Source organism: Schistocerca piceifrons, chromosome 2 (genome assembly GCF_021461385.2).
Source record: "Schistocerca piceifrons isolate TAMUIC-IGC-003096 chromosome 2, iqSchPice1.1, whole genome shotgun sequence".
NCBI classification, from domain to species: Eukaryota; Metazoa; Arthropoda; class Insecta; order Orthoptera; family Acrididae; genus Schistocerca; species Schistocerca piceifrons.
Window position 1 is genome coordinate 436,695,908 of NC_060139.1, and position 23,110 is coordinate 436,719,017.

General features: G+C 40.6%; 1 protein-coding gene across 2 annotated transcripts in view; it reads right to left on the minus strand.

Annotated features, from left to right (window-relative positions):
• LOC124777296 (T-cell activation inhibitor, mitochondrial-like) overlaps positions 1-23,110 on the minus strand; it is a 344,729-nt gene that overhangs the window by 39,411 nt on the left and 282,208 nt on the right. For both annotated transcript variants that reach the window (XM_047252648.1, XM_047252647.1), the window contains one exon: positions 15,982-16,113. In XM_047252648.1, coding sequence (XP_047108604.1) covers positions 15,982-16,113 — 132 coding nt within the window. The remainder of the gene's footprint in view (positions 1-15,981; positions 16,114-23,110) is intronic.

Genomic DNA, 23,110 nt, shown 5'->3' on the forward strand with positions numbered 1-23,110 from the left:
CCTCCAGGGATTCCCACTTGCTCCTGAAGCCACATCCATAACACTTGCAAGCTGATCGAACCAACCGGTAACAAATCTAGCAACTCACCTCTGAACTGCTTCAATGTCTTCTTTCAATCTGACCTGGTGTGGATCCCAAACACTCGAGCAGTACCCATGAACATCCTACATGCGGTTTTCTTTACAGATGAACAATACTTTCCAAAAATTCTCTCAATAAACCGAAGTTGACCATTCACCTTCCCTCATATGCTCATTCCATTTAATATCGCTTCACAGCATTATGCCCAGATATTTAAATGACACGATTGTGTCAAGCAGGATATTACTAATGCTGTGTTCGAATATAACAGGTTTGTTTTTTCTTCCCATGTGAATTAACTTACATTTTTCTACATAAAGACTCAGCTGCCATTCATCATTCCAACCAGAAATTTTCTCTAGGTCATCTTGAGCAATGTACAGTGGCTTATCTTTGACACCTTCCTGTGCACTACAGCATTATTAGCAAACAATCACAGATTGCTGCACACACTGTCTGCCAGACCATTTACATATACAGAAAATAGCAACTGTCCTATGACACTTCCCTGGGGCACTCCTGAACTTACCCTTGTCTCTGGTGATCAGCTTGACTTTAGGAAAGGTAAAGGCACTAGAGAGGCAATCCTGATGTTGCACTTGTTAATGCAAGCAAAGCTGAAGAAAAATAAAAACACATTCATAGGATTTGTTAATCTGGCAAGTGCAAGATGACTGAAATTCTGAGAAAAATATGAAATTTAACCAACTCAGACAGTGAGATGGAGTTACCACAACTGTCCGAAATAGATCCATACTTGCTGGCCACAGCACCAATGTCATTGCGAGCTGTGAGTGGCTGCCACAGGACAAATGCTGGAAAGAATCCACACCCTCAAAGTGATCACTGCATTACCTGGTGGGATCCTATGGCTGACCTGCCTGATACAAGCAGGCGTTCTGCTAGGAATCGGAGTTCTTGTTAATGCTCCATATGATATGCATATTATGCCGGCTGCTATGTGATGACAACTTCCGTCTCAGACACAGACTACTCTTGGACTGTGTGATTCTGTACTTCTTGTTCACCCTTTGTCTATCCAGTGAATACAGAATAAAGAGTGTTAGTTAGGGTAAACCTCAACCATGGTGACCAGTATTTTTTGACCTACCTTGCTTCAATTACTCTGACATCATGAACTTAGAATTGCTGTGACAGTGGCTAGTGCAAATACAGGAACAGTGTCAGTTGGATACGCAGTTAATGGAGCAACAGTATCAGTATTTCATTTGCGTCAGTACTTGGTTTTACTACAACAACAGGTGTTGGCATTGTCTGCGAGAGGTGACTCGCCCAGCACTGTTCCTCCATTTCCTTCCTTTGTGGATGATGGTGATCAGTGGAACACGTATCTACTGCACTTCAACCATAATTTTGTAGTGTACCAAGCAAACGACACCAATCAGAAGAGATCCTTTTTCTGCCATAGTCCTCTCAAGATGTGTTTGCTTTGCTCCACAAGTTGTCTCCTACTGTGAATCCCAATATTTTGTCATTACCTGATATTTGCACTTTGTTGTCAGAACACGGTCGAAGCAAGTCTCAGGTTGTGTGTGCTAGGTTGGAATTCTATCAGCAGTGAAAGTTACCATCAGAATTGTATAAAGATAGGGTCACTGAACTTCACAGCCTTAGTTGTCACTGTACTTTCATCTGCTCAACAGATGTTTTTTTGAAGACAGTATCCTGAATCTACGATTACAGATTCTCTTCTTCAATTTGCACTGGATAGGGAAGTGCGCACACAAGCTATGCACCAACCAGATCTTTCCTTGAACAAAAATCTTAAAACCACTACAGCTTCTGAACTTATGTAGGACTCAGACTGTAGAGGGGAGTCTTGTTTTGCAATGTTAGATGTTACAGCCAGGTCAGCACTCCACACATCACAAGCACGCACCAGGAAAACTGCAAACTGCCCATGCATTCTGGCAAACAACTTGTTCCCCACAGTCCTTCCACGTTGGACAGCAACACATCGAATGTTTCTATTTGTAGTTTCTTTTCGTAAGTTGTGTCTCCTCCCTGTCTGGCAAGTACACGGGGTAGTTTTTTCTTCCCTTGTGTCCTCAGTGTTCCACTCAGCATTCATGCTTGTGCTGCCTGCACTGGTCAGTTATCCATTTTGCCTATTGCATTCACGTCCACAATGCTTCTGTGTGCCCCACTGCACCCATGCAGCAATGCAGTGAGATCACGGCTGTGCGCAAAGAGTCATCTTCTCTGGCTGACTTCATTCACACTACTGACATGTGCTTCACCGACATCAGGAAAACACATCCCATTCATGCTGTACATGATGGATTGGGCAATACCATTCCAGTTGGATACTGGATCCTCTTCTTCTCTGATCAGTAGTTCTACCTATGCGATGCTGGGCTCTCCTTCATTGTATCCATTTCAGAGGAAGGTCGTGGCCTATGGTGGTTGTGACATTCTGGAGCACAGGACGTTTTTTACTGAGGTCTTACATAAAAATGTGTCCTGCAAGCTTTCAGTTTTAGTGATTTGTCCCAACACACCAGAAAACATTTTTGGGTTAAATGCATTTGAAAATTTGGATTTTCCACTTCTGAGAATATGTGTTTGGTATCCCTGGATATTCTGTCTCATGGCACTAAAGGTTTGACAACCCCTTTACAGTATTTGTTCACTCTACATTTGGGTTGGGTGGCATCTGTTGGGTTATGCCTTCAACTGAAGCTATATTCAGCCCTGTGCTTTGTACAGGCATGCCCAATTCCTCTCATATTCTGGGACATGGTGAAGGCAGAACGATCAGACTGGTCACCTCAGTATGGTCACCCAGTTTCTTTCACTCACTGCACTTCTCCCCTAATCATTGTCAAAAAACCAGATGGCTCTCCCAAGCTGTGTGGTGATTTTAAAGCTGTGAACGATCAGTTGATCATAGATTCTTCTCCAATTAAACAACCAGAGGACCTATTCTCCAGGCTCCAGAATGGAGACTGTAATACGAAGATGATCAGTTGGAGGGATAATTACAGCTGCCAGTACATTCAGATTCCTGTGACCTGCTGATGTTTAACAAACCCTTCAGCTTCTACTGGTATAACTGGCTTCTGTTTGGAATCACTAGTGCCCCAGTTGTTTTTCAGTTCTCCTTGGAACAGTTGATTCAGGATATTCCCTTGCATGGCAATTATTTAGATGACATCATTATGACAGGGGTATCTATGGCCGAGCACATGCAAAATTTGCACTCCTTGTTTTCTCGCTTATTGGCTTAGGGCCTGAAATGTAACCACAGTAAGTGTAAGTTTATCCAACACTCAGTGGTGTATCTTGGGTTCTTCCCCAGTAAACAAGGCATCTCTCCAACCAGAGATCAGATGCGGCCATCAACAACATGCCCTGGTCCCAAATTCTGAAAGAACTACAGTCCTTTGTGGGTAAGATTAGCTATTATGGTAGTTTTATGCCCCAAGCTGCCAAGCTCACCAACCCTCTCAACACCATGGGTAAGAAGGGGGCTCGATTCATGTGGTCACCTACATATGAGATTGCATTTCTCTTCCTAAAGCAGGCTCTGCAATCGGCATTTTGTCTTGTCATGTACTCACTGAGAAAGCCCCTTCTCCTCACCACTGGAGCCTCACAGCATGGAGTCAGTGCAGTGCTCTCTCACCAGGACCTCAATGTCTCCGAACACCCAATTGCATTCATTTCCAAAATTCCCACCCAGACTCAGTGCAATTACTCAGAAAAAGAGGCAATAGTTATTGTGTATGCAGTGAAGAAATTCCATACCTATCTGTACAGCACAAAGTTTCATTTGATCGTGGAGCAAAAGCAGTTATTTGCATTGTTTGGTCCTCAGTCCAGACTCCCAACACTACAGCTTCAGGATTGGATGTTCTTTCTGTCCACATATACATACAACATCCTCTACAAACCTTCTTGTCGCCCCTGGGAGTGTCTTCAAATTTCCTCTGCTCACCTTTTCTTTGCAGCAGATGTGCCTCACTGTGGTCAACTCATTCTCCAAGTTTCCTTATATCCACTCTTCTACCATGTCAACAAACATCATTTGGGCCTTGTCTTACATTTTTGCTTTCGAGGGTTTCCCATCACCCATTGTTTCAGACAACAGCCCCAGTTTACTTCCAGATAGTTCACTCATTTTTATGAGCTCCAAGGTATCACAGGCCTGCTCACCACCCCATTCCACCCAAAATACAATGGGGAGGCATAATGGATAATGCAAAATTTCAAAGAGAAGATGTCAGCCATGGTACACTCTGCTTCCACGGGCAAAGCCTTCACGTTGTTTTTGGCCAGCTATCATGCTGTTCCCACTGCTCAGAACAGCTCTGCTGAGCTACTACATGGGCAGCCACTGCAGACTCTCCTTACACTGCCATCTCCACCAGGATCAGTCAGTCTCTCCCCTCCAAATCTCGGGCCCATTGCCCCCATTCCAGCTAGGTTTCCTGTGTGAGGGCGATCATTTGGTCGCTGTCCATCTGGGTTCCTCCTACAGTCCATGGCTCTCACGGTCATCGGATGTACAAGGTCTCCACTAGGGGCCATCTTTAGTGGCGCCATCAGAACCAGCTATGCCTCCAGCCCTGGATGTCTTGCTGCTTCAACCTCTCCCACCTCTCCAGCTACCACCTCCGCTTTGCTCCAGCCAGGCTCTCGGCACCCTGGGGGTGAAGGAGTGGACTCCAGTGCCCTCATCTGTTTCTTTTCCAGTTCCAGTGGAGGCAGCCCCATCTCCAGTGACTGCTCCATGCACAGTCATACCTGTTTCTGACAGTTGTGGGAGTGTAAAAAATAAAAATGCAATCTGTTCTGGACTGGTTTTGCAGTCAGTGCAATGTTTACAAATGCGGATTTGGCAGATGCCCATTTGATGTATGGATTAGCACGGGGCAATAGCCGTGGCGCGGTACGTTTGTATCGAGACAGATTTCCAGAATGAAGGTGTCCCAACAGGAAGACGTTTGAAGCAATTGATCAGCACCTTAGGGAGCACGGAACATTCCAGCCTATGACTCGTGACTGGGGAAGACCTAGAATGACAAGGACACCTGCAACGGACGAGGCAATTCTTTGTGCAGTTGAAGATAACCCTAATGTCAGCGTCAGAGAAGTTGCTGCTGTACAAGGTAACTTTGACCACGTCACTGTATGGAGAGTGCTACGGGAGAACCAGTTGTTTCCGTACCATATACAGCGTAAGCAAGCACTATCAGCAGCTGATTGGCCTCCACAGGTACACTTCCACGAATGGTTCATCCAACAATGTGCCAATCCTCATTTCAGTGCAAATGTTCTCTTTACAGATGAGGCTTCATTCCAACATGATCAAATTGTAAATTTTCACAATCAACATGTGTGGGCTGACGAGAATCCGCATGCAATTGTGCAATCACGTCATCAACACAGATTTTCTGTGAACGTTTGGGCAGGCATTGTTGGTGATGTCCTGATTGGGCCCCATGTTCTTCCACCTACGCTCAATGGAGCACGTTATCATGATTTCATACGGGATACTCTACCTGTGCTGCAAGAACATGTGCCTTTACAAGTACAACACAACATGTGGTTCATGCACAATGGAGCTCCTGCACATTTCAGTCGAAGTGTTCGTACGCTTCTCAACAACAGATTCGGTGACTGATGGATTGGTAGAGGCGGACCAATTCCATGGCCTCCACGCTCTCCTGACCTCAACCCTCTTGACTTTCATTTATGGGGGCATTTGAAAGCTCTTGTCTACGCAACCCCGGTACCGAATGTAGAGACTCTTCGTGCTCGTATTGTGGACAGCTGTGATACAATACGCCATTCTCCAGGGCTGCATCAGCGCATCACGGATTCCATGCGACGGAGGGTGGATACATGTATCCTCGCTAACGGAGGACATTTTGAACATTTCCTGTAACAAAGTGTTTGAAGTCACGCTGGTACGTTCTGTTGCTGTGTGTTTCCATTCCATGATTAATGTGATTTGAAGAGAAGTAATAAAATGAGCTCTAACATGGAAAGTAAGCGTTTCCGGACACATGTCCACATAACATATTTTCTTTCTTTGTGTGTGAGGAATGTTTCCTGAAAGTTTGGCCGTACCTTTTCGTAACACCCTGTATATGTAAGAACAGGTATCAAATCAAAAGAAATAAGGTTTAAAAATGTCTGCTGTATTGAAAAAAGATTTTGAATATTGTTTATGTGAACTAACAGATACTAAAATTATAATTGCATGTTCATATATGTCCTCATCTGGCAATTCTGACTTGTTCTCTGAAAAATTGGAATATCTTCTGAACCATCTAAATGGTCAGTCAAAATACATAATTGTGCTTGGGGATTTCAATGTTAATTTCAAGGACAATTGTAAAGGGCAGAAACTGGTTAATCTACTAAAAAATACATTATGGACATATGTGTAGAAGATACCACCAGCTCCAGGGCTCAGTATTGGGACCATTGTTATTCCTGGTTTTTATAAATGACCTACCACAACAGTTTTCAACAGCTGATACTATACCATTTGCTGATGATACCAGCTTCATTATAAAATGGAAGAATGATTATGAGATGCAGGAAAAAACCGACAAAACAGCAGAAGTGGCAGAAAAATGGTTTAAAGGTAACTGCCTAGTTGTCAACGACAAGAAAACGGTACGGATGAATTTCAACCATATAAGGAACCAAAAAAGGACCAATGTAAAATTCACATTATCAAATAGCCAAATTCAGCAAAAGAATCACATAAAATTTTTAGGATTATGGGTGGATGGGCATCCAAGATGGAAAAAACATGTAGAAATCCTTAACAGAAAATTAAGCAAGTACTGTTACATATTAAGAATGCTTAAAGATTGCTGCAATACTGAAACAGTGTTAAGTGCTTATTACACATACATGCATAGTCTACTGAAGTATGGTATAGTGTTCTGCGGAAATACCTCTTTTGCAAAGCAGTCTTTTAAGCTTAAAAAGAAAGCTGTAGTATTAATAAATGATGTTGCTTACAGAGCATCCTGTAGAGGTACCTTTAAGGAATTAAAAATCATGACCTTACCTCTATATTTATATTTGACAGTATCTGCTTCATTAAAAAACATGAAGTTTCAGCTTTGAATAGTGAGATCCACAATTATCAAACAAGGAACAGAAATGACTATCATAGGGATGTGCCCAGAAAATCAATGTATCAGGACAGTGCTGTTTACAAACCAAAAATTCTTTATGGTGCATTGCCAAACAACATCAAAAAATGCCAATCATTAATGCATTCAAAAAGAACTAACAAATCTACTAATAAACAACAGCTTCTACAGCATTAATAAATATCTGCAATTTTGCTCAAAGCGGTAGCTCTCTAAAAAAATTCATAATTATCAAACCATTCCCAGATAAAACTGAACTTCTTTTATCAATGTATGTACCTACTTATGCACCTAACTTTTGTGCCATATGTTACTATGCCTATTTAACAAAAGTACAGGTATTTAATAGTTTTAGTAAAATCAACCAAGTGCTTCACTAGATTTTATTTTATCTGATTGTATGTATATAATTTTAAAATCTAATTAAGCAGAATAATGTTTTTGTCATGAAGTTTGTTGATACAAATGATAAGATTTTGTACATGATGTAAATATTTAATATTTTATACTGTTTTGTACTTTAACAAGTCCAATATCATGAATGTGATAATACGGGTGCTAAATAAATAAATTAATTAATTAATTAATCCTATCAAAGGAGTAACATTGTACTATATACACAATTCCCCATATAAGAGTTTTATAAGTGGCTTTTCCATTAGCAGGACTATATGTACTGTTGAAGTATATTGTTATAAGTGCTATATCTAGCTCACACATGGAGAAATAATAGTTGTAGGTTTCAGAATTGTTGGACTTGAACCCCAAATCATCCCTTTCCATGTACACATGGTTGCAGTTGAAGCTGGGTCGTGGCTATCAGTGTCAGTAGTCATTGGAAAACACTGTGCAGTTGTCTGGGCAGCGTTTCTGGGTGTTGTTTGGTGACAGCCGTGTTTCAGCATTGCTGCTTTGGGTAACTGATTAAATTTGCTGAAAATCCTTCTGATGGCTTCCCATACACTCATAAAACAAATACAGTGTTTGATACAGACCAAGAATGCTTGCTATGACTTTTTCTTGTTCTACTGGACTGTGTGTTGAGTTTTGGCACTTACTGTTCAAAAGGTTGCAAGGGTTTCTACTGTTGGACAGAACTTAAACTATCGCAGAGACACACACCTGACCTGGAGTGATGAGTGGCACTCATCGGTCCACCAAAGTACAGGATGATTTCCAAGATGACTTGGGGCCTTTGGGAGGTGCCATGGTGGACCATATGTGTGACATGGCCTACCTCTTACTGAATACTGCTTCAGTCTTCAAAAACAATCAGCTCACCCTGTTTGTCCAGCTGATCATCCATTTTTGTGGCTTCCTTTCAAGGACTACTTCATCGGGTATATCAATTCAGAATGGGAAGTGGTCACTGGACTGAAGGTCATCAGTAACTTCCCACTGAACAGTGACTGAGGACTGAGGATGACACAGCAACAGCGATAAAATGAATGAGAGTGCCCATGTCAAGGATGTGCAGCTGCTCAGATATCATGAGGCTCCCTAAAACTCAACCCCTTTAGCAAGTAAAGTGTGAATCCCATAATGCCTTATTGGCACTGAAGTCTCCCAGTAGGAGAAAAGGTCAGGGAAGTTGTTGGAAGCTTCAGAATCCATTGTCTCCTCAGGTGGTAAATAATGGGAGCATACAGTAATTCTTCACCCATGTGAACTTCAGTGGTAACTGCTTGCAGGTCAGTAACCACAGATAGGGCAGAGGAATGATGTGTGTCACTGACAAACACAGCTATCCCTCTAGCTCCAGATCACAAGAGTCAGTACGTTTAAAATGTGTTTCTTATAAGTGCAGTGGATGTTCCCCTTCACTAGGAGTTTCAGTTCCTCTGTATGTATCCTGAACCGACTAATATGGTAACCTTTTATCAGTAGGTTTTTGTTTTACTCTGTCTCTCACTGGGTGGGGACCCTGAAACATTTGGAGGCTTAGTCTAAGGGCTAGATGGTAGTCCCAGACAGACTTCATATTCCATTGTCTCTGAAGTTGAATCATTGGAATCATCAGAGAGAATGACATCTATATAGTCTGACAATGTATTAATTGTCTTCTTCTGTGGTTCACACTTTCCGTTAGGTTTAGTTGCCAGAGGAGACTTGAAGGAACAGATGTCACAGTGATAGGCGGCAGTAGTGCCTGTTTACTGGGGTCAGCCTTTCAGGCAAGAGTGCCTTTTATGATGTTCTGGAGGGAACTAAAGGTAGAGTAACAATAGACCATTGCAACTGCACTTATAAACATTGGTACTTGTGCTACCAATGATAACTTCTGTTTGTGTTGAGGTATCGGCTTTCTGAACAGATTTGTCTGATAACTGAAACAAACAAAGTTGAGAAAGCTTGAGGTTGTATTGCTGCACAGATCCTTTTAGCCTCACAGTACGGAACACACTTTATAGTTTTCAGCTCCTGTACCTTCTGTTCTTCAAGGTACATACTGCAGTCACTACAATAGACAACTGACGCCTTCGTGGACAGCCTTATGACATATGCCACAAGTGGCTTCTCCTTTACACACTACAGTGGCGTGCCCAAAGTGCAGGGATTTAAAAAAGTGTATTGGACTGGGTACAATGCCTCATGACTAGGTGAATGAAACCTACCTTGATAAGTTCTGGAAATGTAGCACTACTGAATGTAAGAATAAAGGAGTCCAATTTCCCTTTTCATGATGTTTTTCACATCAGTTATACCTACATCTACATCTACATCCATACTCCGCAAGCCACCTGACGGTGTGTGGCAGAGGGTACCTTGAGTACCTCTATTGGTTCTCCCTTCTATTCCAGTCTCATATTCTTCATGGAAAGAGAGATTGTCGGTATGCCTGTGTGTGGGCTCTAATCTCTCTGATTTTATCCTCATGGTCTCTTCACAAGATATACGCAGGAGGGAGCAATATACTGCTTGACTCCTCGGTGAAAGAATGTTCTCAAAACTTCAACAAAAGCCCATACCGAGCTACATAGCGTCTCTCTTGCAGAGTCTTCCACTGGAGTTTATCTACCATCTCCGTAACACTTTCACGATTACTAAATGATCCTGTAACGAAGTACACTGCTCTCCATTGGATCTTCTCTATCTCTTCTATCAACCCTATCTGGTACAGATCCCACACCGGTGAGCAGTATTCAAGCAGTGGGCAAACAAGTGTACTGTAACCTACTTCCTTTGTTTTCAGACTGCATTTCCTTAGGATTCTTCCAATGAATCTCAGTCTGGCATCTGCTTTACCGACAATCAACTTTATATGGTCATTCCATTTTAAATCACTCCTAATACCTACTCCCAGGTAATTTATGGAATTAACTGCTTCCAGTTGCTGACCTGCTATATTGTAGCTAAATGATAAAGGATCTTCCTTTCTATGTATTTGCAGCACATTACACTTGTCTACATTGAGATTCAATTGCCATTCCCTGTACCATGTGTCAGTTCGTTTCAGATCCTCCTGCATTTCAGTACAATTTTCTATTGTTACAACCTCATAATATACTACAGCATCATCTGCAAAAAGCCTCAGTGAACTTCCGATGTTATCCACAAGGTCATTTATATGTATTGTGAATAGCAACAGTCCTACGACACTCCCCTGTGGCACACTTGAAATCACTCTTACTTCAGAAGAGTTCTCTCCATTGGAATGACATGCTGCATTCTGTTATCTAGGAACTCTTCACTCCAATCACACAATTCATCTGATAGTCCATATGCTCTTACTTTGTTCATTTAATGTCTGTGGAGAACTGTACCAAACACCTTGCAGAAGTCAAGAAACATGGCATCCACCTGGGAACCCATATCTATGGCCATCTGAGTCTCGTGGACGAATAGTACGAGCTGGGTTTCACAAGATCGTCTTTTTTGAAACCCATGCTGATTCCTACAGAGTAGATTTCTAGTATCCAGAAAAGTCATTATACTCTAACATTATACGTGTTCCAAAATTCTGCAACTGATCGAAATTAGAGATATAGGTCTATAGTTCTGCACATCTGTTGGACATTCCTTCTTGAAAATGGGGATGACCTGTGCCCTTTTCCAATCTTTTGGAACACTATACTCTTCTAGAGACCTACGGTACACCACTGCAAGAAGGGGGTCAAGTTCCTTCGCGTACTCTTTGTAAAATTGAACTGGTATCCCATCAGGTCCAGGGGCCTTTCCTCTTTTGAGCAATTTTAATTGTTTTTCTATCCCTCTGTCATCTATTTCGATATCCACCATTTTGTCATCTGTGCGACAATCTAGAGAAGGAACTACAATGCACTCTTCCTCTGTGAAACAGCTTTGGAAAAAGATATTTAGTATCTCGACCTTTAGTCTGTCATCCTCTGTTTCAGTACCATTTTGGTCACAGAGTGTCTGGACATTTTGTTTTGATCCACCTACCGTTTTGACATAAGACCAAAATTTCTTAGGATTTTCTGCCAAGTCAGTACATAGAACTTTACTTTCGAATTCGCTGAATGCCTCTCACATAGCTCTCCTCACATTACATTTCGCTTTATGTAATTTTTGTTTGTCTGCAAGGCTTTGGCTATGTTTATATTTGCTGTGAAGTTCCCTTTGCTTCCATAGCAGTTTTCTAACTTGGTTGTTGTACCACGGTGGCTCTTTTCCATCTCTTACGATCTTGCTTGGCACATTCTCATCTAATGCACATTGTAGGATGGTTTTGAACTTTGTCCACTGATCCGCAACACTATCTGTACTCGAGATAAAACTTTTGTGTTGAGCCGTCAAGCGGGTCTGTTTGTCACCAGAAGGTCTAATATGTTATCACCATGAGTCGGTTCTCTGTTTAACTGCTCAAGGTAGTTTTCAGATAATGCACTTAAAAAAAAAAAAAAAAAAAAAAAAAAAAAAAAAAAAAAAAAAAAAAACACTTGAGCCCACTCACCCTTCAGTTTTTCCTTGGGAATATTGACAATATCCCTGCATGACACAACACATTTGCTATAGTCCAAGGTGTTGTACTGTTCTGTTTGTGTTGTGATACCAAGAAAAGCAGCAACATAAATCATGACAATGCATGTCTCAGTTTTGGCACCATTGTTGTTATAACTCTACTTTGCATAAACTGTACCTAGCTCAAGTGGAAAACGGCAATCTTAGAAAATGTCATTCAAGTTATTAAGCAGCCAATGACCCATGTGGTTTACATTGAATTAAAGTAGGGAGAGCAGGGAATATTGTGTTTTTTATGGCAACTCATGAAACACATGTTAAGATGCTCTTGTCCAAAAATGTAAATTGGTCACAAACCAGTGACTGGATTTTTCAAATGGGGTAGGAGTATTGCACCATGACTTTGGGGGGGGGGATGAATTGTTCCTATGCCAATCAGAGCAGAATGGCATTGTAGAGAGACAAGTGTTCATTAATCTGATGACCTGTTGCTATGTGAAAAAAGCACATATTCAGGAAGCAAGCACACTCATTCAGGACACTGACAAAGAGGAAGACACCAACCAGTGTCTCTGAAATCCCAAGCTGAAACATCTTACAGATACTGCAGGGCTTCCAAAGGAGCTGAGTACAAGAAAAACTGGAGCATATGAAGTCACTATTGCCCAACAGTAGCACCCGGCTTTTACAGCCTGCTATGGTTACTGGGGCAGTCAACCTGGCACCATCGCACAGTCGAGTTACTCACTGGATGACTACTTTCTGCTGACGGCCACCTTGTTGGTTGGCCATGGGTTTCAGCCTGGGCCACCTAGCTGTCCAGCTGTGCTGTCCCTATCCACTGGCCAATGTGGGCCTGCATGGGCCTACACTGTTGCTGTGCAGCACCCAGAACAAGCTCACGGCACACTCTTCAGCCATGCCAGAAGATGTGGGTTTGCATTGTCTGATCCGAAGTGTTGCATGCTGTTGCAACGGGAGCAGCCAGATAGCCTGGGGAGTTTCCTTCCACTCATCACCAACAATGCCGAATCTGTGGTTGCACTGACACAAGCACATGCAGCCCCCAGGACACACCACCTTCCTAATGGGTTACCACTGTCGCTGACAAACTCCAGCGACTGAGGCTGGCTGTGTTACCAAGAGCACCAGCCTCCTCTCAAGCTACAAATCCATCTTTGTAATTGTCATAAATAAAGAAGTGTACTAATGAGGGATGTTTTACTGACCACCACCACTGCACCCATGTCCCATCAGAGGAAAACCACTCCATCCTGTCTTGCCAACAGCCCCATTCACCCATCATCCTTTCGGGTCACATCCTGACCTCAATATAATCTTAGCAATAGCAAATTACATACTATCAGAAATTAAGATCATATGTTAGTTAAATTAATGAAAACTGACAATTTCCAGGAAAGTGGCTGAAAGTCATTGCAAACAAAATAACTGAAATAAACTTATATGAAAAAAGTTGCTTTCCAGTAGAACATTTGAGAACTTGTCAATCTTTAGGGGTTGCCTTGCCTTTGTTTCATTAAGTTAAAATTTTGAATAGACAATTCCTTCATTGACTGGAACAAATGAAGGAGGTGAAAGCTTAAGCTTTAGAAAGTCTAATTTCAGATTGCTAATGTTAAATTTCCATAGATCGTAATACAATGAGATGTCTTAATTAAAGGCAATTAATGTAAACTAAAGCTAGTTCATTTATTCATACATTCAGTCACCAAAGTACAAAGATCTCACCAAAGTGGACAACCTTCAGGCATGTGGTATGAGTCAGAGTAGACACTAACAAAAAACTTGCAATAAATAGAAACAGCTATTGTCAATTAAATAAATTCATGTTTAACAACTTCCATCTCTCAACAATGCGCTGCATCATCTTGAGCAATTACATACTAAAATTCAGCTCCTTTTTAAATAAAATTTCATATTTTTGTGATGATGACATTGATTTTTAATAGATGAAAGACAATCTCCAAAGTATTAAAACAATACCACAAACTTGTCAGGACATATCCCCCTCAAAAATTAAAAGGAAATTGGTTGCTAAGAATTAGCAGGAGATACTTATGAACGCTCAGAGGGATGACCTTTTTTTTTGTCCTTTTCTTATGAGGAGCTCTGAAAGTCAATGTGAAGAAAATCGAGCAAGCGTGTATACTAACTTGACTCTCGATTATCTAAATGATGTGCAATGCAAATTAACCTTGGTGTTCCCCAGTCCCCTGTATCTCGGAGATGTACTGGGAACCAAGGCAACCTTACTGCATTCCAAGACCTTTAGCTAATAGTGATGGGTTGCAAACCCACAATTTAAGGTGTTAGGAAGTGTTAGGTGTCCCAGTACCTGATAATAAGCCCCAATCTGCTTAGGCATTCAGCTGTACAAAACAAGAGTTTTTTTCCCTGGCCACACCTTCTCCAGGAAAGTGGAAGGTAAAGGGGGAGGATCCTTCCTTTTTGCCCTGCACTACTTTTTTAGTGATTTTCCTAGAAGTTTCCTGCACTACCATAAGCTTCATGTTCTGCATCAACAGAAATTTTCCAAAACCTTTCCTCTGCTGTCCCTCCTTCTACCCACACCACCCCTCTGCCATGTTCTAGCCTGCTCTCCCCTCTCCCTTTCCTACAAGCAAAGACTTCTTAGAAAAGACCCCACAGTGAGATGGACCCTCCTGTAATGAGAACAAGATGGGTCCTACAGATTCTGGAGTCTGAGTGACCTCTCTGTGCTTCTTTCCCACTCTATCCCTCTCTCCTCCCCAAAGAAGGAACTAATAGTGCCAAAAGTTAGGATAATGTCATCATTTTACTTTTTTGTGTGTCTAGCAACAGTACTAAACATTCTACCTTCTGAAAATAAATGCTGAGCAGTAATTCTGACCCATATTTATCACTTTTTCTTAATATAATTCTATCTTTACGGAAGTCACAGTGGATTGTTATTGCTAAATTGCGAGTTTTGTGCTGTAGTGACATTTATTACTGGACTGCAATCTTTTCTTCCTTCAAATTTATACTAGAGGAGGTGTTTATTTTTTACTGAAGATAAAATTTGATGTAAATACACGAAACACCAAGTACATTGCAGTGCATCTGTGTTATCATATTCCATCCAAATGTTCTAAAGTTGACAGGATAGCTCAGACAAGGTAATAAAAACCTAGTGAAACATTTCACAGTCTATTACGTTATGTGAGAGGCTTGACTGAGATTTTCATATCTTCTGGTGAATGGCCTGTTTTGTTCAATAGTTTAGTCAGCAATCAACCATTATGCACATACTGTAGCAAGAGGCTGCTTATTCTACTACTGACTACTTGAAAGGTGTTGTAACAAACTGCTGACTATCAGAAACTATTTTGGTTTACAAATTTTGACTGAAGCATTTCTGGATTTCTCTTATTTTGCTACTTGTATACTACTTCACTCTTCTGGAAACCATATACTCACCATGTAAATATTCTGTATGAAAGACTAATGTTGTTCAGTATGCGTAGATATCAGGATAGAATGATAAATCAAAAATGTTTACATAACATTCACCCAAGTGCAGAATATATTTACATTTCATTCACAAAATATAAACCTTGTGATCTGCAAATGATTCCATATTTTCAGTTTTGATAAGACATAAATATCCCTGATCCTTAAGATATTTAATTTGAGAGACCTTATCATGTAATCTTTCTGCATACAAAATAAAATGGAATACAGGAGAATGTATCTTTAATTATAAAATTTCTGAACTCAGAAAAAAATTCAGTTTAGTGTCCAAAGTGAAACAAATGAGGAGAGCTAACTGTAAATGAAATGACTTACTGTTGGTAGCAGACAAGGAGTTCTTCAGCTTTTTCCATGTTTCCGTCTATAAAATTGACAACAAGAAAACCAGGGCATGATGCAGGAACTATGAACTGCCCAGTAGGAGACAGCATCAATGGGCCTGCTTCCCTGGGAGATAAATAGGAACAACTATTACACCATCATCATCATCATCATCCCTACGATCAATCTGTTTATAATAAAAACTGAAATGCACACAAAAACACAATTCACACACATGAAGAAGTTAGTTTCATACACTAATTTTGGAAAATTCACATGACTAAAATGCTCAAAAGCTTGTACAGAAATTATTCAAACAGGTAAAAGTGTTTACTTTGACATATAACAGTATCATTATATACACAGGGCCACAAAAGTGATAAATGATGACAAAGAACTAGTGCAGTATCAGAGGGGTAACACAGGTGGATGTCGTCGCCCCACATTTTTTCTGATGACTAAACTGTGCCCTTACTATTTTGTATGGAGAGCAACCAGTGAAGTCAACTAAGCATTGGTAAATGACCCAGGCAAACAATGTAATAAAAGAAGTACAATGAACATGAGGCACGTGGCTGTCTGGCATACACTGTGCTAATATACATATAACCCCTTTAACCATCCTACTGGTAATCTTTTTTCTCTCACTTAGTACCACTGGGGTCAAATAGACCTCTAGTAATTTACACCAGGTATGTTCATAATACTTTACAGAACTAACATCAAAATGTAAATTACAATTTTCAGTGCAACATTAAGGATTCTATTTTCACACATACTATATTCAAGAAACAAAAATAAATTTAAATTGTGGTCATATTGGCCCCTAGTCATACTCATCATTAAAGACATAAAATAAATTATAATGTGTTGTATATATGAAACTGAAAAAAGTATAACTGGATACAATTGATTCAGAGAGAGAAAGCCATGTATTTAGAAAAGAAAATAGCTTTGAAAACAAGGGATATATGATTTTATAATGTGCGTATAGGTTCATATTGACCACAGTGGTACTAGGAAGGTGTTACAACAGCTGATCCGAGAAACCCTAACAATGAGCACAAAAATAAGTAGGAAATAATATTTTCGCTGCTGCAAGTTTTTTGTATAACAGCTGTTAAATATAACAGTCATCATTCTATTTTCGCAAATGTTACATTCAAGGAACAAACAAACAATTTAAACTGGGGTCATACTAACCTTCATGGTACTCAATGCAAAAACCATGAATAAACTTTAATTTGTTGTAAATATAAAAATGAATGAAACATCCTGGATACAAGTGACTCATAGGGTCAGTCATATGCTTTGAAAACAATACTTTGGAAAACAAGGGAGATAAATATATTGTTAGTGTGCTTATGGAGTCATATTCACCCCCATGATAAGGGGGATTAAACAAGCATAGTTTGAAACTTCCTGGCAGATTAAAACTGTGTGCACGACCAAGACTCGAAACTCGGGACCTTTGCCTTTCGCGGGCAAGTGCTCTACCATCTGAGCTACCAAAGCACGACTCATGCCCGGTACTCACAGCTTTACTTCTGCCAGTATCTCGTCTCCTACCTTCCAAACTTTACAGAAGCTCTCCTGCGAACCTTGCAGAAATAGCACTCCTGAAAGAAAGGATTCGCAGGAGAGCTTCTGTAAACTTTGGAAGGTAGGAGATGAGATACTGGCAGAAGTAAAGCTGTGAGTACCGGGCGTGAGTCGTGCTTCGGTAGCTCAGATGGTAGAGCACTTGCCCGCGAAAGGCAAAGGTCCCAAGTTCGAGTCTCGGTCAGGCACACAGTTTTAATCTGCCAGGAAGTTTCATATCAGCGCACACTCCACTGCAGAGTGAAAATCTCATTCTGGAAGCATAGTTTGGTTTCTGAAGTGGCAGAAGTACAATACTGGCCATCACTGAGTTCACAATAGTGGTACCTGAAGCTCTTGACAGGTATATTCTTAGACGTGCGCATGGCTTTTGACACTGTTGGCCATAAAATACTGTGAAACAAGCTAGAAGCACTAGATGCAAGAGAAATACTGAAAGTGTGCTTCCAGCCTTACTCGGAAAGCAGTGTGCAAAAAGTAGAAACAGTCCATATGTCTATTGATGATAAGGTTTTAAATAGTTGTCAGACAAGAAACACAAACATAGGTATTTCTCAGGAAAGTATATAGAGTCTGCTCCTATTCTTAATATATATGAATGACTTCCTACATAGTGCAAGGCTTGGAGAAAAAGTTCTCTTTGGTAGTGACAACAACATCATAGTCACTGATATAACACCAGGGCTCCTATTAGGGAAAGCAAAAGAAACCCTCTAGAATGTTTACTGTTGGGCATTAAATAATAGGCTGAATGTTTAAAAAATGAACAATATGTACTTCAATACAAAGAGGGAAAACAACTCCGTCACATTAGGAATAGGTGAAAAAACTATAGACTGTCTGACAAGCATAAAGTTTTTAGGTATGAATACTCTTACTCAATCAACATGGGACGAGCACAGAAGATAATGGCAAAAGTAATGTCATCAGCATGTTATGCAATTAGCATTTTATCATCCATTTGTAAAAGCCAGTATCTCTTGGTGACATACAGTGTGTCCAGTGAAGGGGATCCTGACTTCAAGATTAGATATCTTAAAAACTAAGACTGATAGATGAGTGCAAAATGAGGCGTGTTTATTGGGAAATTCATACAGAAGTTTCCAAGTAGTTTGAAAAGCTGCTAACAGGTGGTACTGTATGCTGTGCACCTCATACAGTATCAGAACCCATAGTTAAACTCATCCCCTGCAAACAGTCATTGCAATCATATCACACGCTTTTCGAAATGTTGTCCACTCGCATTAAGAGGTGACGCATATGAACAACGAAATTTACCACCACATACTGTAGTGTCTGTGCATAAATAGATTCACAAGCCACACAGATCGCCAACTGAAGCATGTTCAGCAAGGTGAGCTGGTTCCAATAAACTGTGTCTTTCAATGTACCCCACAAAAAGTAGCCACAAGGAGTCAGATTGGGGGAAAATGGAGACAAATCCATCCCTGCACCACTAAATTTGCAGTAATCCATTACAACAACTTTATTCCCAAAGTATTTATCATGAAAACAAAAAACCTGTTTGGTGCGTTGTGGTCTGGCCCATCTTGCATGAACCACTCGTTGCAAGGTCGATCCTCTAAGGTTATTTGTGTGAGACAAACTGTCCAAAATTGCAACATAATGTTCACTGGTGATCATATATCACATGGGAAAATGGCCAATAATGTATCTTCTGCATACTGCAGCCAAAACAGTACCTTTGAGAGATTACAATGGTTTTGCTACAAACAAATGTGGACTTTCAGAACCCCATTCACCAGTTTTGTTTATTCGTAACTTCATTCAAGTGGAAGTGTGCTCCATCTGTGAACCAGACACAGCCAACATCAAATCCTTCATTACCAATTGTTTTGAGAATCTGGTTTGCCAATTCACCCCACTGTCGCACAGCTCGTACAGGTATGGCCTTATGGCTTTGGATTTTGAATGGAAACATGGTAGTCTCTGTCTCAGTATTTTCTGCACTCTGGAATGCTTCAAAGCAGTTGGTGCTGCAATTCTTCAGATAGATTTCCTTGGATTTTGCTGAATAATTCCAGAAACCATGTCGACATTTTCATGAGTAACTACAGTACCTGGGTCCTGCTAAATCATCAGCCATGCTATCTGTCCATTGGAATTTGACAATGAGTTTGCGAAAGGTTGTCACATTGGGTCTTTCTGTAACACTAAATCATGTTTGAAAACTTTGCCTTGTTACTATAGGACTGTGTTTAAACGTGTGGTATTCCAATACCAAAAACACATTTTGTTCAATAATAGAATACATGATTTCAAGCTCTTTCTTCGGAATGCTAACCTCCTTTCATTTTTTGACAGTGGAACTGATCGTTCTGAGCTGCACCCCACTATTTATAGGAACTGTGCATTTTGATTACAGTGCCATCTTCTAACAGGGTTTCAAACTATTTCGAAACTTCTGTATCAAATTTTACAGCTTTCACGATATACATGCTGTTCTTGCATTCATCTCTCAATCTTAGTTTTCAAGATTTTTAATTTTGAAATCAGAGACTCCTCTGTTGAACACCCTGTACTATTCTTACTATTCTTGGTTTCTTTTCTGGGGATTAAAGGCGTGAAACATGGACACACATTTTTTAACTTCAGAAAGAGATCATCAGAATAATAACTAGAAGCATTAATTGGGCTCACTGTAAGCCACTGGACATCCTTACTGCACCAAGTAAGCACATCTACCAATCTATGGTGCATATCAGAGGTAACATTGCTGAATATTTCACCAACAGTTCTATACATAACAATAAAAAAGGTAATATGGGCTTACCCTCACCAAGGAGAAACAAACAAAAAGTTCAAAACAGCATTTTCTATTTCGTAATAAAATTGTATCATAAATTTCCCATGGAAATGAAAGAAATTACTAAAATTCATCTTTTCAGAAAGGCAGCTAAAAATTTCCTAATAACTAACCCATATTCTGCAGTAAAAGATTACCTGGAGTACTCAGAGTTGGGGGTAATAATGACAGGGGTTAACTACAACACACTGTTGCATTCCCACATATGATAACAGTTTTTGCAAGAAAGTCATGTTTCAGGATCTACAGTGCATCATAATAATGCCTTGCTGACAGTTTCTTCAAGTGAGAGAGGAAGACAGGGAGTACAGTAAACATGGAGCATACTTGTATTGGTTGTCCAAATAGGTTGTAGTCATCACAAGGGGAACAGCAACAGTTTCATGGTCCAGAAATTATCAATGGGTGTCCTTCATGTGTGTGGCAATAAAGAGCAGAACTATATTTTTATGTTATTAGTCATCATAAGCTATTTGTGTGTAAAACAAAGAAAACTGTATAATATCCCCAACCAAATGAGGTAGTGAAGCTCTTAGGGTTCAAAATGGTTCAAATGGCTCTAAGCACTATGGGACTTAACATCTGAGGTCATCAGTCAGGCAGGATTCGAACCTGCGACTGTAGCAGTCATGTGGTTCCAGACTGAAGTGCCTAGAACCGCTCGACCAGAGCGGCCAGCGCTCTTAGGGTACTGACCTAATATCTGGATCAGGTTCACTCTGCCCAGCCATCCAGATTTGGGTTTCCATGGTTTTCTTACATCACTTTGAGTTTATTCAATGGAGCCAGCGGATAACACAACTGCAACCATTCTACACTATTTATGACCAAGTGTCCATGGCTTTCTGGTACTAGTATGCATATTACTTATCAATAATCATGTAATATGCTCTGCTGTAAAATGCTATATTACTCCCACGAAAAATCATCAGAAATGGCTGTAGATTCATAACTACATAACGGGCTTCCCGATATAAACTCTTCTGACTAGGTATTCTGTTACTGATATGAATACGAAATGAATGGCTAAAATAGTTTCTTTAGACAGTTGGTTCAACTGGTGAAAGTAGCCAGCAATGCACATGGGGTGCAAGCACAGTTCCCTAGTTGCAAAATTGTACCCAGAAACAATCCCAGTCTCTGGTTTGAAGCCAAGATATAGTTCTAAGCCAGATGCTCAAAATGATTTCCCTCAAGACATATTCTGCAATCAGCACTCCAATACTTTTGTGTGTGAGTGTTTTTTAGCTATGTCATTCATAATTGTCTGCCCTCGGTAGCTGAGTGGTCAGCGAGACAGAATGTCAATCCTAAGGGCCCGGGTTCGATTCCCAGCTGGGTCGGAGATTTTCCCAGGGACTGGGTGTTGTGTTGTTCTACTCATCATCATTTCATCCCCATCGACGCACAAATCGCCAAAGTGGCATCAACTCGAAAGACTTGCACCCAGCGAACGGTCTACCCAACGGGAGGCCCTAGTCACACGACATTTTTTATTCATAATTTAAAATTTTTACTTATGACACAACATGCACTAGGAAGTCATTAGAAGTGCAAAAACCACACTAAAACTTTTGAAATAAATGTCATCTTAAAGCAGCTATTATTGTGTCCTTCAGCGTATCAAACACTATGTTACAAGGGGCCTTTAAAAAGTAGGTTGCACATTATTATGGCAGGCTATGTAACTTTTACTGAATACTGCAGTATGCTTCAAAGTGACACACATACATAACACTATTTTTGAACATGGTTGCCAAGTCTCTGTAAGCAATTGAATGTTCTACCCCAACAATAGAAATTTGCTCCTTGGCCAAGGCGCTATTCAAGAATTGCTGTGTGAATATTCTCGAAATAAGTGTCCAAGGAATAGAAAAGCAACTGGAATCACTCAACAGAGGAAAGTCCACTGGACCTGATGGGATACCAATTCGATTCTACACAGAGTACGCAAAAGAACTTGCCCCCCTTCTAACAGCCGTGTACCGCAAGTCTCTAGAGGAACGGAAGGTTCCAAATGATTGGAAAAGAGCACAGGTAGTCCCAGTCTTCAAGAAGGGTCGTTGAGCACATGCGCAAAACTATAGACCTATATCTCTGACGTCGATCTGTTGTAGAATTTTAGAACATGTTTTTTGCTCGCGTATCATGTCGTTTTTGGAAACCCAGAATCTACTCTGTAGGAATCAACATGGATTCCGGAAACAGCAATCGTGTGAGACCCAACTCGCTTTATTTGTTCATGAGACCCAGAAAATATTAGATACAGCCTCCCAGGTAGATGCTATTTTCCTTGACTTCTGGAAGGCATTCGATACAGTTCCACACTGTCGCCTGATAAACAAAGTAAGAGCCTACGGAATATCAGACCAGCTGTGTGGCTGGATTGAAGAGTTTTTAGCAAACAGAACACAGCATGTTGTTATCAATGGAGAGACGTCTACAGACATTAAGGTAACCTCTGGCATGCCACAGGGGAGTGTTATGGGACCATTGCTTTTCACAATATATATAAATGACCTAGTAGATAGTGTCGGAAGTTCCATGCGGCTTTTTGCGGATGATGCTGTAGTATACAGAGAAGTTGCAGCATTAGAAAATTGTAATGAAATGCAGGAAGATCTGCAGCGGATAGAAACTTGATGCAGGGAGTGGCAACTGACCCTTAACATAGATAAATGTAATGTATTGCGA